The 25,245-nt window shown below is 45.2% G+C and overlaps 1 protein-coding gene across 1 annotated transcript in view; it reads right to left on the bottom strand.

Annotated features, from left to right (window-relative positions):
* Positions 1-4,679: 4,679 nt before the first annotated feature.
* Positions 4,680-25,245, bottom strand: part of rnf185 (ring finger protein 185) — a 44,961-nt gene continuing 24,395 nt past the window's right edge. Inside the window, exons 4-6 of the mRNA XM_080208629.1 lie at positions 21,319-21,373; positions 16,902-17,019; positions 4,680-6,533 (exon numbers count right to left, since the gene is read on the bottom strand). Coding sequence (XP_080064755.1) covers positions 6,436-6,533; positions 16,902-17,019; positions 21,319-21,373 — 271 coding nt within the window. The 3' untranslated portion in view covers positions 4,680-6,435. The remainder of the gene's footprint in view (positions 6,534-16,901; positions 17,020-21,318; positions 21,374-25,245) is intronic.

Genomic DNA, 25,245 nt, shown 5'->3' with positions numbered 1-25,245 from the left:
GTCCCCGGGAGCCAAGGGGCTGCACAAATGCGCAGTGGCCCTAGATTACACCACCCAGGCAGTCAGGGTGTGCAAACCCATCACCATGTCAGGACAAATCATCTTACACACGAAACACACCATTATCGAGCTCCTGAATACAGGCCGACTCTGGACTGTTCCGGATGCCTGAAGAGCCAATTGGGAAGTGGTGCTCCTCCCCCGGGACTGGTCGATCCAGATCATGCGAGACACTGGAAAGAACCCGGCAGAAGGAATCCTATCAGAGGGGAGCCCACACCGCTGCCCGATTAACCCAGACACTGAAGCAGAGGAAGGAATTAACGACCAACCCTTAGACAACCCCAACAGGTCCCAAAGACAAGTAGAGGGGCATTACCACACAGGCTGGGCAGTAGTAGACCATTGAATGCGAGGGACACCACGAATGGAGATACTTCCGCCCAAGTGGCCGAACTCATAGCCCTCACGGAAGCCCTAAAAGCAGGAAGGGAAAAACGAGTGAACGTGTACACCGATAGCCAATATGTGTTCCACGACTACATGAAGGCCTGGAAAAGGCTCAGGTTCATCACCGCAGGGGGGAGGGGGGGCACATAAAGCATGAGAATATAATCCGAGACCTGGTAGCAGCGGCCAGGCTACCCTCAGAAGCAGCTGGAATTAAGATAAAGGCCCACCAGAGGGTGAGGACTGCAGAACAGAAGGGGAACCAGTTAGCAGACACTGCCGCCAAGGCTGCAGCTGGGGAAGCGCTCCTGCAAATAGCTGCCATCACAACAGCACCCTTGGAAGAGGTGGACATTTGTAAGTTTCAGGGTAATACAAACCCATACAAGGTGGCACAATGGGAACAGGCAGGGGCATCCAGGGACAAAGATGGGGTGTAGCGCAGAGGGCACCAAGTAGTTGCCCCCTCATTTATGCAGAAGGTTGTTATAGAAAGTCAGGGGGCATGGAGTTGGGGGTAGGGTGTTAGCGTGGATAGAGGATTGGTTGTCAGATAGGAGGCAGAGAGTGGGGGTTAATGGGTGCTATTCGGATTGGCGGTTGGTGACTAGTGGGGTGCCCCAGGGGTCGGTGCTGGGGCCTCAGCTTTTTACCATTTATATAGATGATCTGGAGGAGGGAACCGAGTGTAGGGTGTCGAAATTTGCTGATGACACCAAGATTGGCTGAACGACAAATTGTGCAGAGGGTGTGGAGAGTCTGCAGAAGGATCTAGATAGGCTGGGTGAATGGGCCAGGAACTGGCAAATGTAATTTAATGTTGGCAAGTGTGAGGTGGTCCACTTTGGTAGGAAGAATGGTAGGAAGGACTATTACTTACGTGGCGAAAAACTGCAGCAGGCGACGGTGCAGAGGGACCTCGGGGTCCTTGTGCATGAGTCACAAAAACCCAGCCTGCAGGTGCAGCAGGTGGTCAGGAAGGCGAATGGGATGCTGGCCTTCATAGCGAGGGGGATTGAATATAAAAGTAGGGAGGTCTTGCTGCGGCTGTATAGGGCATTGGTGAGGCTGCAGCTGGAGTACTGTGTGCAGTTTTGGGCACCGTACTTACGCAAGGATATTTTGGCCTTGGAGGGAGTGCAGAGGAGGTTTACTAGGCTGATACCGGAGTTGAGGGGGTTGAGCTATGAGGAGAGGCTGAATAAACTGGGCTTGTACTCGTTAGAGTTTAGAAGAATGAGGGGAGATCTCATTGAGACGTATAAGATGATGAATGGGATGGATAGGATAGAGGTGGAGAGGCTCTTCCCGCTCAGAAAGGACAGTAGGACTAGGGGGCACAGCCTCAAGATAAAGGGGGGGCGGTTTAGAACCGAGTTGAGGAGGAACTTCTTCACTCAAAGGGTGGTGAATCTCTGGAATTCTCTGCCCGTTGAAGTGGTGGAGGCTGCCTCGCTAAATATTTTTAAGACGCGGGTTGATGGGTTTTTGATAAGAGAGGGGATTAAGGGTTATGGGGAGAAAGCGGGAATGTGGAACTGAGCCACGACAGATCAGCCATGATCTTATTGAATGGCGGGGCAGGCTCAAAGGGCTAGATGGCCGACTCCTGCTCCTATTTCTTATGTTCTTATACACACTGAACTACTCCGACTCCACCATGAGCCGGACCACTCCGGCTGGGATGGGACCCTGGCCCGACTATCAGCTGATTGGTGGTGGCCAGGGATGGGACGGGATGTAGCCAAACATTGCCAGCGCTGTATCATATGCACCCAGCACAAGCCCGGCTGACCCGAGAGTCAAACTGGCCCACCAACCCTGACCAAAGGGACCCTGGGACTTCATAGGCCCTCTGTACACTAGCCATGGGATTCTTCCTAGTCCTCATTGATCAACTCACCCGCTGGGTGGAAGCATTCCCGACTCGGGATTGCGAAGCCGCCACCGTAGCCTGCATCCTAGCATACGAAATCATCCCGAGGTGGGGAGTCCCACTACAACTGGACTCTAACCAGGGGACGCACTTTACGGGCAAAGTAATGAAACAAGCTTGTAAAACCCTGGGAATCCGACAGCGATTCCATATCCTGTACCGTCCTCAGAGATCTGGGATGGTCGAGCAAATGGACCGCACACTTAAAAACGCAATCGCAAAGTCAATCGCTGAGACAGGTCAGGGGTGGGTAGATGTCCTCCCCTGCATCTTGATGTGCCTACAGGCCACCCCAGGTCGCACCATAGGACTCTCACCATTCGAATTAATAATGGGGAGGGCAATGAGACTCCCAGAAAACATAGCGGTAGCGGGGGAAGAAATGGCACCCCTTCGGGATAAAATGAAGATATGTGCTACAGTTAGACCATCAACTCAGAGTTGCACCACACAGCCAGAGACCAACAAGCCATAAGGGACCAGGTTAAGAAGCAGGAGATCAGTCACACCACCACACTCCCCCGACTAGGGGACAAAGTCCGAATCCGAGTTGCTCCCGACCAAACAGGATTTTCACCAAAATGGATAGGACCCCATGAGAGTATCCTCACCAGCGACACATGTGCCTGTGTCAAGGGTAAAGGCTGCTGGAAACACTGGTCACAGTTAAAGGCATACCACCCCGGGGTGGGGGGGGTGAGACAGGGCAGACTGACTGCAGGGATGAGGATAATCCGACAATACAACACAAACCACACATTGACCCCTAACTTACCACCTTTTATCCACACAGCAGAGTCCAGCTACCAACCTTCACTTCCAGCATGGAGGGGAGCCGGGCGTCAACCATGGCTCTGATGTACGTGTGTATGTATATAAATGTGTGTGCATGCTTAAGTTAAAATTACAGTTAATACTGAATTCCTAATATCTGGCAGCACCAGGTTTTGTGTACCCTCCCCACCCCATCGCCAGGACAACGCGAACCGTCTGGAGGATGATCCTCACTGTAACCTTCCCGATGAGTGTCGCCTTCCGGGGGCACACCACCTATCAACAATCCCACGGAATAATGGTCAATACATCCGAGGTGTTGTGCATGCCGGCCGCACCATACCCCGAGAACAGTAGGATGTATTCCAACGTGTGCTTACAGGTCCATCCAGGATGTGATCTGCTTCACCTGGACACTAGATATGCTCTGAACATGCATCCAATGGCCAAACTCTGAGCAACACTGGCTGCATCTTCAGATGTGGATGTGCTGGCGTTGGACTGGGGTAAACACAGTAAAAAGTCTGACAACACCAGGTTTTAGTCCAACCGATTTATTTGATAGTAAACTCACTAGCTTTCAAGGGGACTCCCTCTTCGTCAGGTGAATGGAGAGTGAATGGAACTCTCCATTCACCTGACGAAGAGGGAGTCCCCTCAAAAGCTAGTGAGTTTACTATCAAATAAATCGGTTGGACTAAGACCTGGTGTTGTCAGACTTTTTACTGCATCTTCAGAACCATCTGTGCCCTCCCTGAAGATCCACAGACCCCACTACAAAGGGACATTCTTAAACCGGACATTGACATTTGCGGATATTACGGACTAGTTGAGGCTCACTGTATGTATGTTTTGCGCTTCCCACAATGCGTACCCCCACGACCATGACGCCCAAAATCTTACCCTGCCCCTTGCTGGGGGGGGGGGGTGGTCAAAGGGAGGACTGGTGTTGTGGAACGAGGGAGACTCTCACTGGGGTACAGGTCCTACACACACTGACTCCCAATGCAACCCAAGGTTCTATAAAGCTGCAACATGACTTGCCAATTTTTAAACTCAATGGTTTAAATTATATTCAATTTTGATTATATTCAATTTTCCTAAAAGATAATAGACTCCAGTGTCCCAGCAATAAGAGACAATAATATAACTTGCCAAATAGTTCCCTGATTTCTAACAAAGAGGTCTCACAACACCAGGTTAAAGTCCAACAGGTTTATTTGGAATCACAAGCTTTTGGAGCACTGCTCCTTCATCAGGCTCACGATTCCAAATAAACCTGTTGTAATTTAACCTGGTGTTGTGAGAATTGTTATTGTGCCCACCCCATCCAATGCCAGCATCTCCACATGAAGTCTCACAAGGCACTATGGATAAATTGTGAGATATTAAATCCCCCTTGTTCCCAGCTCCCCACCCCCCACACCCCGGAGAGGAAACGTGAGTGTTTTGATTGTTTAAATGGATGAGCAGTATACAGCCCCATCATTAGGACAAAGATACAATGATAAGAAAACAGTTAAATCAGTGTACGCCTTTTATTTCACATTTGATACATTGTAGGACACTGGATATAAATTAAATTGTTTAATGTTTCTAAAAGAAAGCCATCATCCCACATACAACTGATATTCTCTCCTTTGGAACTGGGCTCAGTCTCTCTTCAGCATTAAGCCTACACCAGGTGTTGGAACCGTTGATGAACTGAGGAATTCCACTGAACAGTTGAGCTGGAGTCACTCCACAGTTGTCGTCCTCGTTCTATAACCGCACCCATTCCTCATCAGCCAATCTGTCACCTATTCTCTGTAACAGTGAGCCCAATCACGTTCCACAGATGTCCAATATTCCTCAGCCTAATCCATCCAGCTTTCACAACTCCCATGAGAACACTTTTCAGTTATACCTCCTAGGTGGTTTTTGACTGTGGTGGTTAACAGGTTTGGGTCACTTGGGCTCCTGAATGTCCAAAGAATCCCCCATCTATTTCAATTAGGTTATAATTTAATCAACACATGCTGAGACCTCTGAAGTTTCTGGTTTAATTGTAGTCTCTTCTCTGATGGTAGATGCGGAATTACAGGGCCAAAATTAGCTATTAAATCATGAAAGAAAGCCTCTGACAGATGAACTTCTGAAAGATATTTAAGAATTGTTAATAATCTGCAAAAGGTGAATCAAGAAATTAACAGACAAAATGCCATGCAGCTAACCTCCCAAAGTTAATCACCATGGCAAGACACGCTTAGCTGAGAATCTAGCTAATATTTCAGACAGCTTTATTTACCCATTACGTACTCAACACCTCAGTTAGAGGGCAACCAAAAAGCAGTCAGCAGAGTAGGTAAAGTACATACTCTGAACAGGGAAAGACAGGGAGAAAACCTTTAATTGATGAAATTTACCAATGGCTGTCTTTGCCATAAGTGAAACTAAATTAATAAGTAAACCAACTTGCATTTATTATCAACCTCAGCTCAGAAAAGGCTCTTCACAGCAAAACAATTGCTTCTGAAGTGAAGGAACATGACTATCAATTCAAGCATAGCAAGACTCTGTAAACTGGAATGAAATACATGACCAGTTATACTGATTTTGACAATGCTGTTGCTCAGGACATACAGTACCCCTTGCTTGTCTTTAATATTACCATGGCATCTTTTATATTCATGTGAATGGACAAGTGAGACATTAGTCCTGCCATACAGCGCCAGACTAGATTTTATTATCTAGTCTTTGAGTTGGAGGCAAATTAACTGAGCAAAGCTGCAGAGTGTTGCTCAAAGGCAGTATTAATCTCTAGTCTACTTAGAATCATAGAACGCCACAGTGCCAAAAGAGGCCCTTCGGTCCATCGAGTCTGCACCCAACACAATCCCACCCAGGCAAGGACTATATGTTCAGCCAGGAAATTTCCCAGCCCTTCCCAAAGTGAAAGTGTAGCAGTGATTTAGTGATTGAGATCATCAGAAACTTTCACTTTGAGGTCAGCATGCATACTACCTGAATGTTTCATAGAATACAAACATTTTCACAGAAGTACAGCCCAAGAACCTTTTAACCAAAGATTACGTCCATTCAAATCAGTTTCACATTCATGCTGTTTCATCAACTGCTGAATTCGAAGAATAGTTTCAGTCCATTTGAAATGCTTTTTGTTCTTAATGTACATCTGAAGGCAGAAAAACTTGAAAGATTCTAGTTTCTCAGCAAAGTTCCTCCATCTGCATTTTAGATGATCAAAGACCTGGAAAAAGGATTGCTTCTGTTTGTCCTTACGCAATGAGGAGCCAGAACATAATCACAAGAGCTACGAAGAGGAAAAGACGGGACAAAAACTGTTCATCCACATACTGCGGTGTTCCAGGGACTGCTGCAGGATGAAAGGGCACAAGAAGTCAGGTTCTATCACATGGAGACAATTCTACATTAAATGAACATCACCCCCTCCTTGCACAGCATTTCCCTTGTCTCCTGTAGTGGAGTATTGGATATCTTCCATTCTTGCCTTACATTCACCTCTGTGTTAAATAGCAATGTTATTCATGTACACAGGGCTCAAGAATCTTTTGCACCATCAATGATTTTCTTTGTATCTTTTGCAGGTATCTCTGGCTGTTCTTGTTGACAGGTGTACTATGCAGAGTCAGAGATGAAGCATATGGCCATTACACTGAGGTGAAAACAAATAGAAGTGTGGGCCAGCAAACTGATAAATGCAGGGACATGAAATGATGAAATGATTTGTGATTCAAGATTATTAGGAGGCTGATACTAATTGAACTTAGAAATGTATCAAAGTGAGGATCGTTAGAAGAGCAATTTGAGGCAAAAGACCATATGGAACTGTTTGCACTGAAACAAAGATAAGTTTCAAAGCTACAAAATCATTTTTGAGATCAATGTGGGGATTAACTGGGTGGGACAAGTAAGGTAGGCACCACTATTGTTAAATATTAAATAAACAAATAATTTAGAATATAAACAGGTTGTATGAGATCACATTCAGGAAAAGAGTGGAACAAGAGAGTTGAGCTGGTTTGTTCTGTGCATAGAGACTGCAAATCAATCAAATATAAAGAATGTCATTACATTGAGGCATGTATAGAAAATAGGGTTTGGCCATTCGAGCCTGCTCCACCATTCATTTTGATCATGGCTGATCATCAAATTCAATATCCTGAGCCCACCTTCCCCATATCTCTTGATCCCTTCAGCCCCAGGAGTTATATCGAGAGTCATAGAAATTTACAGCATAGAAACAGGCTCTTCAAACCAACTTGTCCATGCCGCCCTGTTTTTAAACTCCTATACTAATCACAATTGCCTGCATTTGGCCCATATCCATCTATACCAACGTAACTGTGTAAATGCTTTATAAAAAACAAAATTGTACCCCTCTCTATTACCACCTCTGGCAGCTTGTTCCAGACACTCATCACCCTGTATGCGAAAAAATTGCCCCCCTGGACCTTTTTGGATCTCTCCCCTCTCATCTTAAACCTTTGCCCTTCAGTTTTAGTGGGAAAAGATATTGATTATCTAGCTGATCTATGATCCTCATTATTTTATAGACCTCTATAATATCACCCCTAAGTCTCCCACACTCCAGGGGAAAAGAAATCCCAGTCTATCTACCCACTCCTTTTAACTCAAACCATCAAGTCTCGGTAGCATCCTAGTAAATCTTTTCTGCAGCACTCTTTCTAGTTTAATGATATCCTATAGGGTGTCCAGAACTATACACAGTATTCCAAGTGTGGCCTTACCAATGTCTTATATAACTCTGACAAGACATCCCAACACCTGTATTCAATATTCTGACCAATGAAACCAAGCATGCCGAATGCCTTCTTCACCACTCTGCCCACCTGTGACTCCACTTTCAAGGGGCTATGAACCTGTACCCCTAGATTTTTGTTCTGTAACTCTCCCCAATGCCCTACCATTAACTGAGTAAGTCCTGTCCTTAGTTCAATCTACCAAAATGCATCACCTCACATTTATCTAAATCGAACTCCATCTGCCATTCGTCAGCCCACTAGCCCAATGGATCGAGATCCCATTGCAACCTAGATAAACATCTTCACCGTCCACTATGCCACCAATCTTGGTGTCATCTGCAAACCTACTAACCATGCTTACTAAATTTGCAACCAAATCATTAACGTAAATGACAAGCAACAATGGACGCAGCACTGATCCCTGAGACACACCAGTGGTCACAGGCCTCCAGTTTGAAAAACAACTTTCTACAACCATCTTCTGTCATCAAGCCAATTTTGTATCCATTTGGCTACCTCCCCCTGGATCCCGAGATTTAACCTGATACAACAACCGACTGTGGGGTACCTTGTCAAAGGCCTTGCTAAAGTCCATGTAGACAACATCAACTGCACTGACCTCATCTACCTTCTTGGTTACCCCTTCAAAAACTGCAATTAAATTTGAGGCATGATTTTCCACTCACAAAGCCATACTGACTGTCCCTAATCAGTCTTTTCATCTCTAAACGCCTGTAGAACTTGTCTCTCAAAATAACTTCCAACAACTTACCCATCACAGATGTGAGGCTCACTAGCCTGTAGTTCCCAGGCTTTTCCCTGCAGCCCTTTTTAAACAAAGGCACAACATTTGCCACCCTCTAATCTTCAGGCACCCCACCCATGACTGTCGATGATTCAAATATCTCCGCTAGGGGACCCGCAATTTCCTCCCTAGCCTCCCACAATGTCCTGGGATACGTTTCATCAGGTCCTGGAGATTTATCTACCTTGATGCGCTTTAAGACTTCCAGCAGCTGTTTCCCTTAATAAGTACACTTCTCAAGACATCACTATTTATTTCTCCAAGTTCTTTCACAGCCATGCTTTTCTCGATAGGAGAATTACTCATTTCGGATCTCACCCCTCCCTTGTGGATCTGCACATAGATGACCTTGTTGATCCCTAAGAGGCCCTACTCTCTCCCTCGTTAGTCTTTTGCCCTTTATGTATTTGTAGAACCTCTTTGGATTCTCCTTTGCCTTAGTTGCCAAAACAATCTCTTGTCCCCTTTTGCCCTCCTGATTTCTCTCTCAGCTCTACCTACACTCTGTATACTCTTCAAGGGATTCACTTGATCCCAGCTGCCTCTGCATGTCACGTTCCTCCTCCTTCATCAAGGCTTCAATATCCCGAGTCATCCAGAGTTCCTCACTTCTACCAGCCTTGCCCTTCACTCTAAGAGGAATGTGCTTACCAACCCCAGTGAACACATCTTGCACTTACCAGACATCCCCTTGCCTTTCCACGGACTCCCCCAATTAATTTGAAAGTTCCTGCCTGATACCATCAAAATTGGCCTTGCCCCAATTTAGAATTTTCACTTTTGGGCAGACCCATCATTCTCCATAGCTATCTTAAAGCCAATAGAATTATGGTCACTGGTCCCAAAGTGATCCCTTACTAACACTTTATCACCTGCCCTTCCTTATTTCGAAAAGGAGGTCCTCTCTAGTTGTCCATATACTGATGAGAAATTCCTCCTGAATACACTCAACAAATTTCCCTGCATCCAAGCCTCTCAGACTACGGCTGTCCCAGTCAATGTTGGGAAAGTTAAAATCCCCTACTATTACCACCCTATTTTCTTGGAGCTATCTGTAATCTCCTTATATATTTGCTCCTCAATTTCTCGCCGACTATTTGGGGGCCTATAGTACAATTCTTATCAAAGTGATCTTCCCCTTCTTCTCAGTGCAACCCATATAGACTCAGTGAGCGAACCTAATTCCTTATTGAAATCACACATTTTGGCCTCAAATATTTTCTGTAGTAGTAAATTCCACAGATTCACCAACTTCTGGGTGAAGAAATTTCTCCTCACCTCAGTTCTAAAAGATTTACCCCTTATCCTCAAACTACGACCCCTAGTTCTGGACTCCCCCAACATTATGGACATGCTTTCTGAATCTACCCTGGCTAATCCTGTTAGAGTTATCCAAGTTTCTATGAGAAACCCTCTCATTCCAATTAATACAATCCTAACTGACTTAGTCTCTTCTCATATGACAGACCTACCATTGCAGGAAGTAGCCTGGTAAACCTTTGCTGTGCTTTCTCTATTGCGAGGGCATCCTTCCTCAGGTAAGGATACCAAAGCCACACACAATACATCAGATGTGACCTCACCAACACCCTATACAATTGCAGTAAAACAAGATCTAATTCCATACTCAAATCCTCTCACAACGAAGGCCAACATACCATTTGCCTTCTTTATTACAGCTGTACCTGCAGGCTATTACGACAATCAGAAAAGGCCAGGATAGTAAGATACAAACTATGAAAAGTAATAATATGAAAACATAACTTACAAAATGACTTAATTGTTAACATGTTACACTTTAAAGCAGGCTTCCCACCCTTTCCAGTGCATTGAAAGAGAGAATTATAGCACAGAAGGAGACCATTCAGCCCATCATGACCACGCTGGCTCAAGAGCACTCAGGCACCCTTTCTAATCCCACCTTCCCACCCAGCCCAAATCCCTGTGGTTTACAGCACTTCAGGTGCAGGTCCAGGTACTTTTTTAAAACAATTTAAGGTCTCTGACTCCACCATCAACTTGGGCAGCAAATTCCAGATACCCACCACCCTCTGCATAAAAAGGTTCTTTTTTAAGAGGAGGACTTGATGGATGAGGAGCCTAGGGTAGGGTGTGTAGATATTCTGGGTCATGTTGATATCAAAAGATGGTGGCATTGAGCATCTTAAAAAGCATTAAAGTAGGTAAGTCCCAGGGGCTGATGGGATCTATCCCAGAATACTGAGGGAGGTAAGGATGGAAATTGCTGGGGCCTTGACAGAAATCTTTCTATCATTGGCTACAGGTGAAGTTCCAGAGGACTGGAGAGATAGCCAATGTTGTTCCATTACGATGGGCAGCAGGGATAATCCAGGAAATTATTGGCTGGTGTGCCTTAGTGGTAGGGAATTTATTGGAAAAAATTTGTAGGGACAGGATTTACTCACATTTGGAAGAAAATGGACTTATTAGTGACAGCATAATTTTGTGAAGGGAGGTTGTGCCTCATTAAACTGATTGAGTTTTTCGAGGAAGTGACAAAGATGATAGATGAGGGAAAGGCAGTGGATGGATGGATTTCAGTAAAGTATTTGACAAGGTCCCTCATGGTAGGCATAAAGGTGAAGTCACACAGGATCAGAAGAGAGCTAGCAAGATGGATACAGAACTGACTTGGCAATAGAAGACCCCCACAACTCACCTGGGCTTGCAAAATCTCACTAACTGTCCTGTCTGAAGACAATACACATCTCTTTAACCTGTGCTTAACCCTCTCTCCACTCACATTGTCTGTACCTTTAAGACTTGATTACCTGTAAAGACTCGCATTCCAACCATTATTTTGTAAATTGAGTTTGTGTCTTTATATGCCCTGTTTGTGAACAGAACCCCCACTCACCTGATGAAAGCTTGTGGCTTGTGCTACCAAATAAACCTGTTAGACTTTAACCTGGTGTTGTGAGGCTTCTTACTTGGCCATGGAAGACAGAGGGTAGCAGTAGGGGTGCTTTTCTGAATGGAAGGCTGTGACTAGCAGTGTTCCACAGGGATCAGTTCTGGGACGTTTGTTGCTCATAGCATATGTAAATGATTTGGAGGAAAATGTAACTGGTCTGATTAGTAAGCTCACAGATGACACAAAAATTGGTGGTGTTACGAATAGTGAATAGTCTGTAGCGGATAGACCAGTTGGAGACTTGGACGGAGTAATGGCAGATGGAGTTTAATCCAGATAAGTGTGAGATAATGCATTTTAAAAGATCCAACGCATGTAGGATTTATACAATAAATGGTAGAATCCTGAGGAGTATTGACAGGCAGAGGGATCTGGGCGTACATGTCCACCGATCGCTGAAAGTGGCAACACAGATGGATAAGGTAGTCAAGAAAGTGTACAGCATGTGTGCCGTCATCAGTCAGGCATTGAGTATAAAAATTGACAGGTCATGCCTCAGCTATACAGAACCTTAGTCGACCTCATTTTGAATATTGTGTACAATTCTGGTCGCCATATTACCAGAAGGATGTGGATGCTTTGGACAGGGTACAGAAGAGGTTTACCAGAATGAGGGTATTAGCTATGAGAAGAGGTTGGATAAACCTGGTTTGTTCTCACTGGAATGATGGAGGTTGAGGGGTGATCTGACAGAGGTCTATAAGATTATGAGTGGCATGAACAGAGTGAATAGTCAGATGCTCTTTCCTAGGGTAGGAAAGTCAAGTACTAGGGGTCATAAGGGGAAAAGTTTAGAGGAGATGTGTGAGGCAAGTTTTTTTTTTACATAGAGGGTGGTGAATGTCTGGAACGCACTGCCTGTAGAGGTGGTGGAAGCAGGTACGATAGCGGCATTTAAGGGGCAACTAGACAAATATGTGAATAGAACAAGAATGGAAAAATATGGACTCTAAGTGCACATGGTTTTAATTTAGGCAGGTATCATGAGCAGCACAGGGTTGCAGGGCCAAAGGGCCTGTTACTGTGCTGTGCTGTGCTTTTGTTCTTTGTTTTTAAGTCTCCTCTACACCTCATGCCATTTAATTTGAATCTATGTTCCCTGGTTCTAGAATTCTCCACCAAGAAAAACAGTTTTATCCTGTCCACTATCTTTCTCCCTCAATTTTGTACACCTCAATCAACTCACCCCTCAGCTTTCTTACCTCTTAGCTACATTTTTCCAGCCCAAGCAACATTTTTGTAGAGGAAGTTTACAATCTTTCCAGAGCAACATCCTTCCTGAACTGCTCAAAATACTCCAGTTGTGGCCTCACCGGTGTTTTATACAATTCCAACATTACTTTTATATTCTATATCTCTGCCAATGAAGGAGAGCATTCCATATGCATTCTTTATAACCTCGTCTACTTGAACTACTGCCTCTAGAGACTTGTACACTTGTAAATCAAGATCTCTCAATTCATCTACCCCTCTCAGTATATTCCCATTTATTGTGTATTCCCTTTTACTGTTTGACTTCCCTAAATGTCTCACACTTCTCTATGTTAAAATCCATCTGCCACTTTACCGACCAACTCGCCAAACCATCGCTGTCACTTTGTAGATTATAGGCATCTTCTGCACTATCCTCTACTTGGTCAATCTTTTGTGTTGTCTGCAAATTTACCAATTGTGTTCCACGTTCATGTCCAGATTGTTTATATATAACACAAATAGTAAGAGTCCCAGCACCTGTGTGAAACAATCTTCCATTCGCAAAGACATCCGTCGACCTTTGTTTCCTGATACTAAGCCAACGTTTTATCCAGTTTACCACATTACCATGTATCTCATGAGTTTTTTATTTGCCATGAGGGACCCTTTCGAACAGCTTGCTAAAATCCAGATAAACATCCACTGTGCTACTCTCATCAACACTTCTCGTCACTTCCTCAAAGAATTCAATTAAATTTGAGGCAAGATCTTCCTTCAACAAATCCATGTTGACCGTCCCTGATTAGTCCATGCCTTTCTACGTTACAGTTAATCCTGCCTCTATAAGGATTGATTCTACTAATTTGTCCACCACCGATGTAAGACTACTAGCTCTATAATTGTTTGGCAAATCCTTCCATTCCTTTTTAAACATCGGAACTATGTTTGCATTTTTCAAATCCCCTGTTTCTAGTGAGGATTGGAAAATCATAATTTGCAACTAGCTCGAGAAATAATCTAGAGTTTATGACCTTTGAGGTTCTGCTTCTTAAATTTGGTGCCTAGATTCTTGTACGGACTCTACCGAACCTCCTCCTTTGTGTTGCCTAGGTCTTTGAGACTCAGTTAGACCCAGTTGGTCCTTGGTCCCATTCCAAGTTCCTCTCCAGCTCTGAGCAGATGTCTTGAACATAGAAACATAGAAAAACTACAGCACAAACAGGCCCTTTGGCCCAGTTGCTCCAATCATATCACTACCTAATAGGCTTACCTATAACCCTCAATCCGATTAAGTCCCATAACGTTGGCACAAGCCAGTCAACTCAGTCTTCTGGAATTATGCTCTTTGCTCTGCGGTGCCAATCTTTCCCACTAACCTGTCCCCAGTGCATTGGCTGTTGATTGACTCACTAGTCAGCCTAGTGTCCATGCAGTGTGAAAAGTGCCTTTAAGCTGGACAGATAGCTTTTTTCAAATTTAAAAGGGCCAGGATTATCATGGAACCAAATGGCCCCACAGGATGGCTCCTCAGGGCGGCACGGAGGCACAGTTGTGCACTGCTGCCTCACAGCGCCAGGAACAAAAAGAACAAAAACAGCCTGAGAAACAGGCCCTTCGGCCCAACGAGCCCGCGCCGCCATCTCAACACCACCAGTCCCCCTCTCCACCCTTGTCCAATGTTTTATGGCCATCCACATTGAGGGAAACTAATTTAGGGACAATTTATTCCTGCCAATCAGCTTAACAGCACATCTTTGGGGTGTGGGAGGAAACCGGAGCACCCGGAGAAAACCCACGCAAGCACGGGGAGAATGCGCAAACTCCCACAGACACCGGCCCAAATCCATGTGTCTGCACAGCAATCAACGATAGTCACTGAGCTGTCATCTTGCCCGGTATCTGGTCCAGCACACTAACGACATGAAGCACTAGGCCTATCTCGAACAACCAAGAGCAGCCCAAGTACGACCCATCGCGTGTATGCCCCTCGTTGGACACAAGGAACCCTGGTTCGATTCCCAGCTTGAGTCACTGTCAGTGTGGCGTTTGCACATTCTCCCCATGTCTGTGTGGTTTTTCTCTGGGTGCTCTGGTTTCCTCCAGCAGTTCCAAAAGATTTGCTGGTTAGACACATTGACCCAAAAAGATGCCAGAGTGTGCTGCCAGTAACTCCACTACAGTGTTAATGTGAGCCTACTTGTGACTAATAAATAAACCTAACTTTAGAACCCAGTTTGAAAAATATGCTTTAATGGAAAATAACCAGAATGTTATCACTACATTATGAAATATTATTAACACTATGCAATTTGATGCAATTTCTCTGAATTATCAAAAGACTGCACCATAATGGACTAGTTCAGGTCAAAGGATAGAGAGTTAGGAACAAGTGGCGAATGGATGGCTAGCTGGCTGCAAGACTGCAACAAATTATAGGTGATTTTAATAATATTGTAGAATAGGCAAATAATTGGTAAATTAAGATCAACACATAAATTGAAAGGTTTAAGGTGTACACTTAGAAGGTACAAGGTGGGAAGAGGGGAAAAGGATCTCCAAGTACAAATATCCCAATCAGTAAAAGTTACATCACAGGTTAGCGAGGCCTTGAAAACAAGCAAATCAAGCACTAGGTTCTAGTTCTAGAGGGACAGAATTGAAAAGTAGGAAAGCTATGTTAAACCTGTACTGAACATTGGTTGGACCACACTTAAGAGCACTAAATATGGCTCTGATCACATTATAAAAGAATACAGATGCATTGGAGAGGGCACTGAGAAGATTTATCAGGAAATGTGTGGCTATACACATCAGGAAAGGATTGACAGATTGGGTCTCTTTTCTCTTGAAAAACCAATGCCGAGGAGCCAATAGAGAGGCGATTGATATAGATGTATTCAGGGGGAAGGGCTCAAAGGAGAAGGAATTCAAGGGTTATGACAGTAGATTTAGATGGAGGAAAAATGCAAGGAGGCTGGGGTAGAGTGCAACCCCAACATAGGCCGATTAGGCCGAACAGCCTGTTTCCTACATATGTGACTCTGTATATACGGTACAACAGGGTATCGGCTCCCTTTCCGGCTGAGGTTATTCATGAAGGCCCCACCTTCTCAACCTTGCTCCACATAAGGTGTGGCCATCCTCAGGTTAAATCACCATCAGTCAGTTCTCCCCCTCAATGGGGAGGGCAGCTTTTGGTCATCTGGGACTGAGGAGACTTTGCCTTTACAATAGGGGAAATTAAAACTTTAGCTTTAACCAGCAACTACAGTCTACATTCTATGTTGTTCTTGAGGCATTCAGTAGGTAATAAATAAAAAAAATTAGACAGGCATCACATTTTTCCAACTTCATTTGAGGGGATCTGGATATAGATTATCCTGTTAAACGAGATTTAGTCTGCTGAAAGTAAAAACTTCAGAGTTATGCAGGCTACTAAACAATGTATTGGAGTGAACCGGCTCCTTTTCTCACCACATTCTTGGCAGTGGTCCCAAGATAGCAACCAAGAACAGAAATGTGAAAACTGGTACAGATATGATGGGTAGAATTACCATGAGATTCTGATTCTATTCTATGAAGTGCTGGGCCAGTAACTATCAGGATCAGCTTTGAATGGGTTGCAGGCCAACTACACAATACTCATAATTATAGCCACTCTTTCAACCAACTTGAAGCTAATTCTTCAATGCAATTTTCATAAGATGCATTTTAGTACTGGATATCAATGCCACTCGACTATGCTTTAGTTGCAATGTTGGGTGAGGCCATTCCCACCTGGATGAGCTGTGAAGGCTACAAATATATCGTCCCAATGCTTGCTTTGGAATGTGTGAAACGGAGCATGATCATTTTGCCTGCCCAACTCTCAAACTTTCATTTCCACAACACTCAATTTTAAAATGGGAAAGCAATTGTGTGTGGATAACATCGAGATCATGCCAAGTAGGGAGAGCTAGTTTTGTACCTGTTTGGTGCAGTACTGGACGTTATCTGAACAGGATGGAGATTTTAATCATGTACCTGGAGGTGGGCGGCCATCATTGATGTTAAATGCTGTTGCAAAAATCCCAAATGGAAATGCACCAATCCCAAATGACATCTGGAATCCACCATCTCCAAATCCAAAACCTTGAAAGCCCTGAGAAATAAGATTGTGGCAGTAATTCAATAGGAGTGTTATGAAGAACAAGTCTAGCACACTGCCTAACTGCACAATAAATTAAAATTTCCCACATTTCAGAACAGGAAAAATGAAAGCAAATTCAAAAGGGGAGGGAAACAAAAGAGTTGCTTAGGTAGTAGGGAGAACAGCTATGCACCCAAATTGGCTGGAAGTAACAGGCAGGGTCCATCAGGGAATCTGTCCTAAAGATTGCCAGGGACAGGGAAGGAGGAAGGGGAAAGAGTGCACAGGGGGAAGCAGAGGAAGAGGTGAACAGGTTAACCTTCACTCCAACAGTTAAAAACAAGGTTTTCAGACATAAACACAGGCCACTTATTTCTTTTCACACCCTCAATCTCTCTACAATCGTGCCTTGTACTAGGATAGTTTGTGTGGTGATGTTTGGAAAAGAGGAGTTGGTTCCCTCTTTGGCTCCTCAGATACCTGCATTCCTGAATACCAGCATTCTCTACACTGAGACGCTCAGTGGGAAAGGCACATTTGGTTGGCTAGGGCTTGTAGCTAATTGTGACTCTCTCATGTAAATGAAGATTGTGAAGACAGTGATTTTGGAGATTCCTGATATGATAGCAAAGGGGTAAAGTTACAGGATGAGGAAAAAATTGTGATGGAGAACATGGGTTACAGAATTCAAAATTTTAAGAGTTGCATTAAAAATCCTGAAACAGAAACTTGATAGGAGGAAAAGAGCAAGTTAAAGGGCCCACAGCAAAAGTTAAAACTGCTGTGAAAAAGGAATAGACAGCTTCTGCTTTAAAGGAGAAGATAACTGGATTTTGTTTTCAGTTTGAGAGAGAGTAGGAAAGCTTTCTCATCTGAGGCTGAAATGTGTCTGAAAGCAGTCCGTGGCATATTTATTTCAAAATACAAATCAATGCTGATGTAACTGAATGGTGGGCTATCTAGTCATGGAATCACAACAACCTTCAGTCAAAAGTACTCAGTGGATGACCTATCTCAGCCTCCTCTGGAACGGCTGAAAGATCTGGAGACTGCAAAGGCAATGGGTCTTGACAATATTTTGGCAATAGCATTGAAGTCTGGTGCTCCATCACTTACTGCACCCCTAGCCAAGATATTCCAGTAGAGCAACAATACTGGCATTGACCTGGCAATGTGGAAAATTGCCCAGGTACATCCTGTACACAAATCCAACCCAACCCATTATCATTCCATCAGTAAAGCGATGGAAGGGGACATCAACAGAGCTATCAAGTGGCACTCAGCAATAACCTGCTCACTGACGTTCAGTTTGGATTCTGCCAGGGTCACTCAGCTCCAACCTCATTACAGCCTTGGTTCAAACATGGACTTGTGAGGTGAGATGAGACTGTCTATCCGTGGCATCAAGGAGCCCTGATAAAACTGGATCAGCGGTTGAAAGTTTCAGCTCCAGGACATCTCTGCACAAGTCCTTTAGGGTAGCATCATAGGCCCAACTACCTTCAGCTGCTTCATCAGTGATCTCTCTTCCATCATAAGGTCAGAAGTGGGGGATGTTCACCGATGATTGCAAAATGTTCAGCACCATTCATGACTTGTGAAGCAGTCCATGCTGAAGTGCAGTAAGACCTGGACAATACTCAGGCTTGGTCTGACAAGTAGCAAATAACACTTGCACAACACATGCCTCTTGATATTCAATGGCATTACCATCACTGAATCCCTCACTGTCAACACCCATTGTTACCACTGCCCAGAAACTGAACTGGATTAGTCTTATAAACAAAGTGCTAAAGAACAGGTCTAGGAACACTGCGGCGAGTCATTCACTTCCTGACTCCCCAAAGTCTGTCCACCTTCGACAAGGCACAAGTCAGGACACAAAGATGGCTGGACTTGCTGACAGTGATGAACTGCGTCAGGCAATACAGCAGGATATAGATAGGCTGGTAAATTGGGCAGAGAAATGGCAGATGGAATTTAATCCAGATAAATGCAAGGTGATGCATTTTGGAAGAAATAACGTAGGGGGGAGTGATACAATAAATGGTACGACCATTAAAAGTATAGAAACACAGAGGGACCTAGGTGCGCAAGTTTACAAGTCCTTGAAGGCGGTAGTACAGGTGAAGATGGTGAAGGCGGCATATGGGATGCTTGCCTTTATAGGAAGGGGTATAGAGTATAAAAGCTGGTGTTTAATGTTGCAGTTGTATAGAACGTTGGTTAGACCACATTTGGAGGACTGCATCCAGTTCTGGTCGCCTTACTACCAGAAGGACGTGGAGGCTTTGGAGAGAGTGCAGGGGAGGTTTACCAGGATGCTGCCTGGTATGGAAGGTCTTAGCTATGAGGAGATTGGGCAAATTGGGTCTGTTCTCCCTGGAAAGACGGAGAATGAGGGGAGACCTAATAGAGGTGTTTAAGATTATGAAGGGTGTAGATAGAGTGAACAGTGGGAAACTTTTTCCCAGGTTGGATGCAAAAATCATGAGGGGTCATTGGCTTAAGGCGAGAGGTGTGAGGTATAATTCTGATGTTAGAGGGAGGTTTCTCACACAGAGGGTTGTGGGGGTCTGGAATGCACTGCCAAGTAGGGTGGTGGAGGCAGGCACACTGCAGTTGTTTAAGGCTTAGATAGACACATGAGCAGGCTAGAGATGGAGGGATACAAAAGAATGTTCTAGTTAAGGATCAAGAGCCTCAGGACGTTCCTGGGAATCTACAGATTCCTATGGGCCGTCCAACATATTTTATGGCTCACCTGTCTCTTATGTTTGAGCTTCTGGGGATCTCCCGTTAATGTCTGTATAAGCTGTGTATGTTTATTGATGTCTCCTTTTACATCCACAGGCGATTCGGTCTGCCTTGTTGGCCAACAAGGAGCATACACGTGGTGGGTCGCGCGAGGGCTGCTCCTGGATGTTGCTTCAAGAGTTGCCTAGTGCTTCACGTCGTTAGTGTGTGCTTAAACTGGACCAACTGACGGGCAACACAACACTCAGTGACTATCACTGTTTGCTGTGCAGTTACAGGGACCCAGGTCAGATCTCTGACTTGGGTCGGTGTCTGTGGGAGTTTGCACATTCTCCCCGTGCTTGCATGGGTTTTCTCCGGGTGCTCCGGTTTCCTCCCTCACCCCAAAAATGTGCTTTTAGGCTGATTGGTGTTAATAAATTGGCCCTAAATTAGACCTCCCTTAATCTGGTGCACATATAATTCCCTAAATTTGCACCCCTTTATTGTGGAGTCCACGAGATGCCGACGAAAGTCGTAGGTAGGAGGAGGATTGGAATGAGGCACTCAGTGTTAAAATGGGCGGCGTGGGCTTGTAGGGCCGAAGGGCCTGTTTCGTGTGCTGTGTTGTTCTTTGTTCCCCACTTACCGAGATGAGTGCAGCTTCAATAGCACTCAAGAAGCTCAACACCACACAGGACAAAGCAGCCCACTTAATTGGTACCTCTTCCACAAACATTCACTTCCCTACACTGATGCAGTCTGTATGATCTACAAGATGCACTGCAGGAATTCAGCAAGGTTCTTTCGGCAACACCTTCTATACCCACGACTACTATCATCTAGAAGGACAAGAGCAGCAGATACCTGCGGATCATCGCCACTTGGATGGTTCCCTCCAGGTCACTCACCATCCTGACTTGGAAATATGTTACTGTTGCTCCACACTTGCTCCTTAACACTTTAGGGACTGCAGCAGTTCAAGAAGGCGGCTCACCACCACCTTCTCAAAGGCAACTAGGTATGGGCAATAAATGCTGGCCTAGCAGTGATGACCACATCCTGTAAAGTAATTTTAAAAAAAGGATAGACCAAGAAGGTGTTTGTTCTCAGCCAAGTGTTTATTTGATCTATTTCTGCCCAGCATGTTTTTAAAGAGAAACTGTTTTCAATGGTAAAAATTTAATTAACAGAATACCACATAGTTACATGATGGCATGATGAGTGATCAGGATTAGGAATGCACTCTTGGATGTGACACTACAGAGTCAGTAGTAGCCTTTAAAAGGATATGGGGGGAAAAAATGCAGCAATATGAGAAAGGGGGTGGGGGCACAATTAATTAATTGAAAGATTCAATGGGCTGAATAGCTTCATACTGTTCTGTGATTGTATAACAGGCTGGAGGAGCTGAATAATTCACTCTTGCTTCTACATTTCAACCTGTTTGTATCAGGAATGCGGCACACACTTAGAGGAAGACATTGTCTATCCCACAGTTACCACAAACCACCCACCTCCTCACAATTTCTCTCTGGGCCTTCCAGCTGCTGAAATGAATGAAGAAGCACTCACCCCTCTACTCTCTGGCTCAGGTCTCTGGCCTTGTGGTCTTGGAGGAGTTTTCTCTCTAAAATAGTACAAAGTTTAAAGGTGTTTATGAAATGTGCCAGAACGAATCCAATTGCTTCCGCTGAATTTAAGCACATAAACAAAAATGATGATATTCCATAAGCTTTATAAATAATCTATTTAAAACAAACAAATATTGACAAGAATGGGACTGATAAACAATAAAAACCATGATCCTGAAGCATGGGGAGCTGTGTGAATACAGGAGAGCCCTCCAAGCATTTTCCCACAGGGCAACGAGACCCAACTAACTGGGATGGCAGTAAATCGTAGATGTTCGTAATCTTATACAGAATAAAAGTAAAGCATTCCCCATTCTAAATTATTTGAATGAGCTGTGATGCTGACAAAATATTTATTGCGGTGGGAATTGAGTCAACTATAGACCAAACTTTGAGAATGAGGCAGGGGAGGAGTGTGGAAGCTTTGATAACAGTCTGGCAACCTTCAGGATCACTTTCCTCTTGCCAAACACAAACGAGCTGTGAATGACTGCACAAAACGTGTACACAATGGGTACTTATTAGTTAGTCCACATTCAGCATCCTTTATCCAGCCTTTCAGCAATTTTCACCAACTACATTGCAATTATTTACATCATCAAAATAACAGGCTGCCCTTTAATCCACACTGTTACCTCTGACAGCTACCAGTTTAGGATTGCTGTAATGTAAACAGGGGGCACGTATGGAGGAACATGTCACGTCCTTTCAGGGCAGTTTATCCTCCCTTTGTCCCCACCTGGGACTCAGCTCTCACCTGTGGCTCCCCGTAGCTGTTTGCACGCGACAGTGGCCACACCCCGGGCAATGGCCTCGACAAGCCGGCTGAACCAAGTGAGGAAGGCCGATGGTTCTCAACCCTCAGTGAGATAGGGAGATGTCTACCCCAGCACGGGAAGTCAGACTCTGGCGATTGAACGGACGAGTCCAATGGAAGGTCCAACGGCCAAGAAGGCAGTCTCTGCAAGCATCGTAGAACGTGAAGAGCAGGACAAGACACAAAGACATCCTGGTCATCCATGGCACCTAGTCCCATCTCCAGCCGTCTTGACTCTTGTCTTGCCACTGGATCGAGATAGGAATTGGGAAGAGAGAGTGAGGCTGAAGCTGGGCAACTCTCCCTCACTCTAATCCAAATCAAGCACTAGTCTTGACACCATCATCACCCTGTTCAACCCTTGAAGTCCAGTGGTGATGGGCGAGTGATGAAACAGCAGGTGTGGATACACTGGGAGATGTAGTCACGGATCTGCACACAGGAAGCTCAGATCTAATGGTCGTTTTCCTCTGACCGAAGTAGCAGTGAAACTCAGCGTCTACCTGGGCGACTGAGCAGCCCTCTTCAGGAACACACTGCTCACCTCCGTAGAATGAGGAAGGGGCTAGAAAAGGTGCCCTAAACATTGCCTGCTTCACTGCACCCTGGCCAGTTTACCACGGCTGGCGGGGATCCCATCTTGCAGTCGAACAAACAAAATAAAACACAAGGTGACACGGCTCACCATTGGCACTTGGAACGTGCACACGCTTTTGGACAACCCTACAGCAGACAGACCAGAGAGAAGAACAGCCTTAGTTGACAGAGAGCTTGCAAGATACAACATTGACATTGCAGCTCTGAGAGAAACTCGTCTTTCCAACGTAGATCAGTTGACTGAAACTGGAGGTGGATACACTTTTTTCTGGAGCCGTCGCAGCAGCGATGAGCGTCGTGATGCTGGAGTTGGATTCGCCGTCAGGAGTCACCTTGTTCAGAAACTTGATAGTCTACCCAAGAGTGTGAACGACCGGCTTATGACATTACAGCTTCCGCTACAGAAGTCAAGCCACCCTGATCAGCACCTTTGTCCCCACAGTGAACAACCCAGGCAAGATGAAAGACAAGTTCTATGAAGCCCTATCAGCAGTGAGCAGTACCAACAAGCTGATCTTGTTTAGCGATTTCAATGCAAGAGTAGGGTTTGGCTCTGCAATGTGGCAGGGAGTCATTGGGAGGCATGGAGTGGGCAAGTGTAACAGTAACGGCCTACTCTTACTGAAGACCTGTGCAGCACACGACCTCCTCATCACCAACACAGCTTTCCGTCTGCCTACCCGTATCAAGGCCTCGTGAATGAACCCCCCGCTCTAAGCATTGGCATCTTATCGACTATGTCATTGTCAGGAGAAAAGACAGGCAGGATATCAGAGTGACCAAGGCCATGTGTGGTGCTGACTGCGGGACAGATCACAGGCTCATTGTCTCCAAAATGAGGCTCCACATCAGACCCAAGAGGCGACCACAAGGAAGCAAGGTTATGAAAAGAATCAATGCGGCCAAGCTAAAGAGCCCCAGCATAGCTTCAGCACTGGCTGAAGACTTAGAAATCATGCTTGCTGACCTACACCTCACAGGCAGCGCTGAAGATGACTGGGAACGCTTCAGGGATGCTGTCCATACATCTGCACTGAAGATGCTCGGGCCCTCTACCCGTAAGCAGCAGGACTGATTCGATGAGAACAATGAAGAGATACAGGTTCTACTTGTTGAAAAGCACCGTCTTCACCGGGCCTGTCAGAACGACCCATCTTCAGCTGCTGAGAAAAATGCTTTTACCAGTGCTCGCAGGACAGTCCAGAATAAACTGCATAAAATGCAGGATACCTGGCTGAGCACCAAGGCAGATAAAATACAGGATACGCTGACAGAAACAACTTGAAACGGTTCTATGAAGCCCTCAACACTCTACGGACCTCATTCTCTCGGAAGTTCCCCCTCCTGAGTACAGGTGGTACAACTGTCACTACAGAGAAGGCTCAGATCCTGCAGAGATGGGCTGAACACTTTGAAGCCGTTGGAGAGGGTGCAGAGGAGGTTTACTAGGATGTTGCCTGGTATGGTGGGGAGGTCCTATGAGGAGAGACTGAGGGATCTAGGGTTGTTTTCGTTGGAAAGAAGGCGGCTAAGAGGGGATCTTATTGAAACATATAAGATGATTAGAGGTTTAGATAGGGTGGATAGTGATAGCCTTTTTCCTCGGATGGAGAAAGCTAGCACGAGGGGGCATGGCTTTAAATTAAGGGGGGGTAGCTACAGGACGGATGTCAGGGGTAGGTTCTTTACCCAGCGGGTGGTGAGGGATTGGAATGCCCTGCCTGCTACAGTTGTAAATGCGTCTAGTTTGGGGGCGTTTAAGAGATCTCTGGATAGGTTTATGGACGAAAAGGGATTGGTATAGGCTAGTGGGTCATTGTTTTTGTAACTGGTCGGCGCAACATCGTGGGCCGAAGGGCCTGTTCTGCGCTGTAATGTTCTATGTTCTATGAACCAACCGTTATCTATTAACGATGAGGCAATAGACAGGATTCCCCAGGTTGATATCAACAGCGCCATGGATGACCCACCGGTAGTAGCCAAAGTCATGGAAGCCGTCAGCCCCAGGGACAGAGGCCATACCCGCAGAGATCTATAAAGCTGCTTGTCCTGTATTAGAGAAGCTCATCGAGTTGTTCCAGTCCTTTTGGAAGCAAGGATCCATTCCTCAGGAACATAAAGATGCTTCCATCGTACACCTCAGCAAGTGTGTGACAATCACCGAGGAATCTCGCTGCTCTCCATCACAGGAAAAACCCTCGCAAGAGTCCTGCTAAATCATCTGGTCACTCATCTGGAGCTGGGCCGGCTTCCAGAGTCACAGTGTGGTTTCCGCAAAGGTCACAGGACTATTGACATGATTTTTGCTGCGCGCCAACTTCAGGAGAAGTGTCAGGAGCAGAATCACGAGCTCTACACAACCTTTGTTGATCTCGCGAAAGCCTTCGACACTGTCAGCCGACAAGGCCTGTGGAGGATCATGTTAATGTTCAGCTGCTCCCCCGCCAAATTCAT

Source organism: Carcharhinus amblyrhynchos, chromosome 20, assembly GCF_965287045.1.
Source record: "Carcharhinus amblyrhynchos chromosome 20, sCarAmb.v2.hapA, whole genome shotgun sequence".
In the NCBI taxonomy this organism is placed as follows: Eukaryota; Metazoa; Chordata; class Chondrichthyes; order Carcharhiniformes; family Carcharhinidae; genus Carcharhinus; species Carcharhinus amblyrhynchos.
This window is presented reverse-complemented; position numbering and strand designations above follow the sequence as displayed.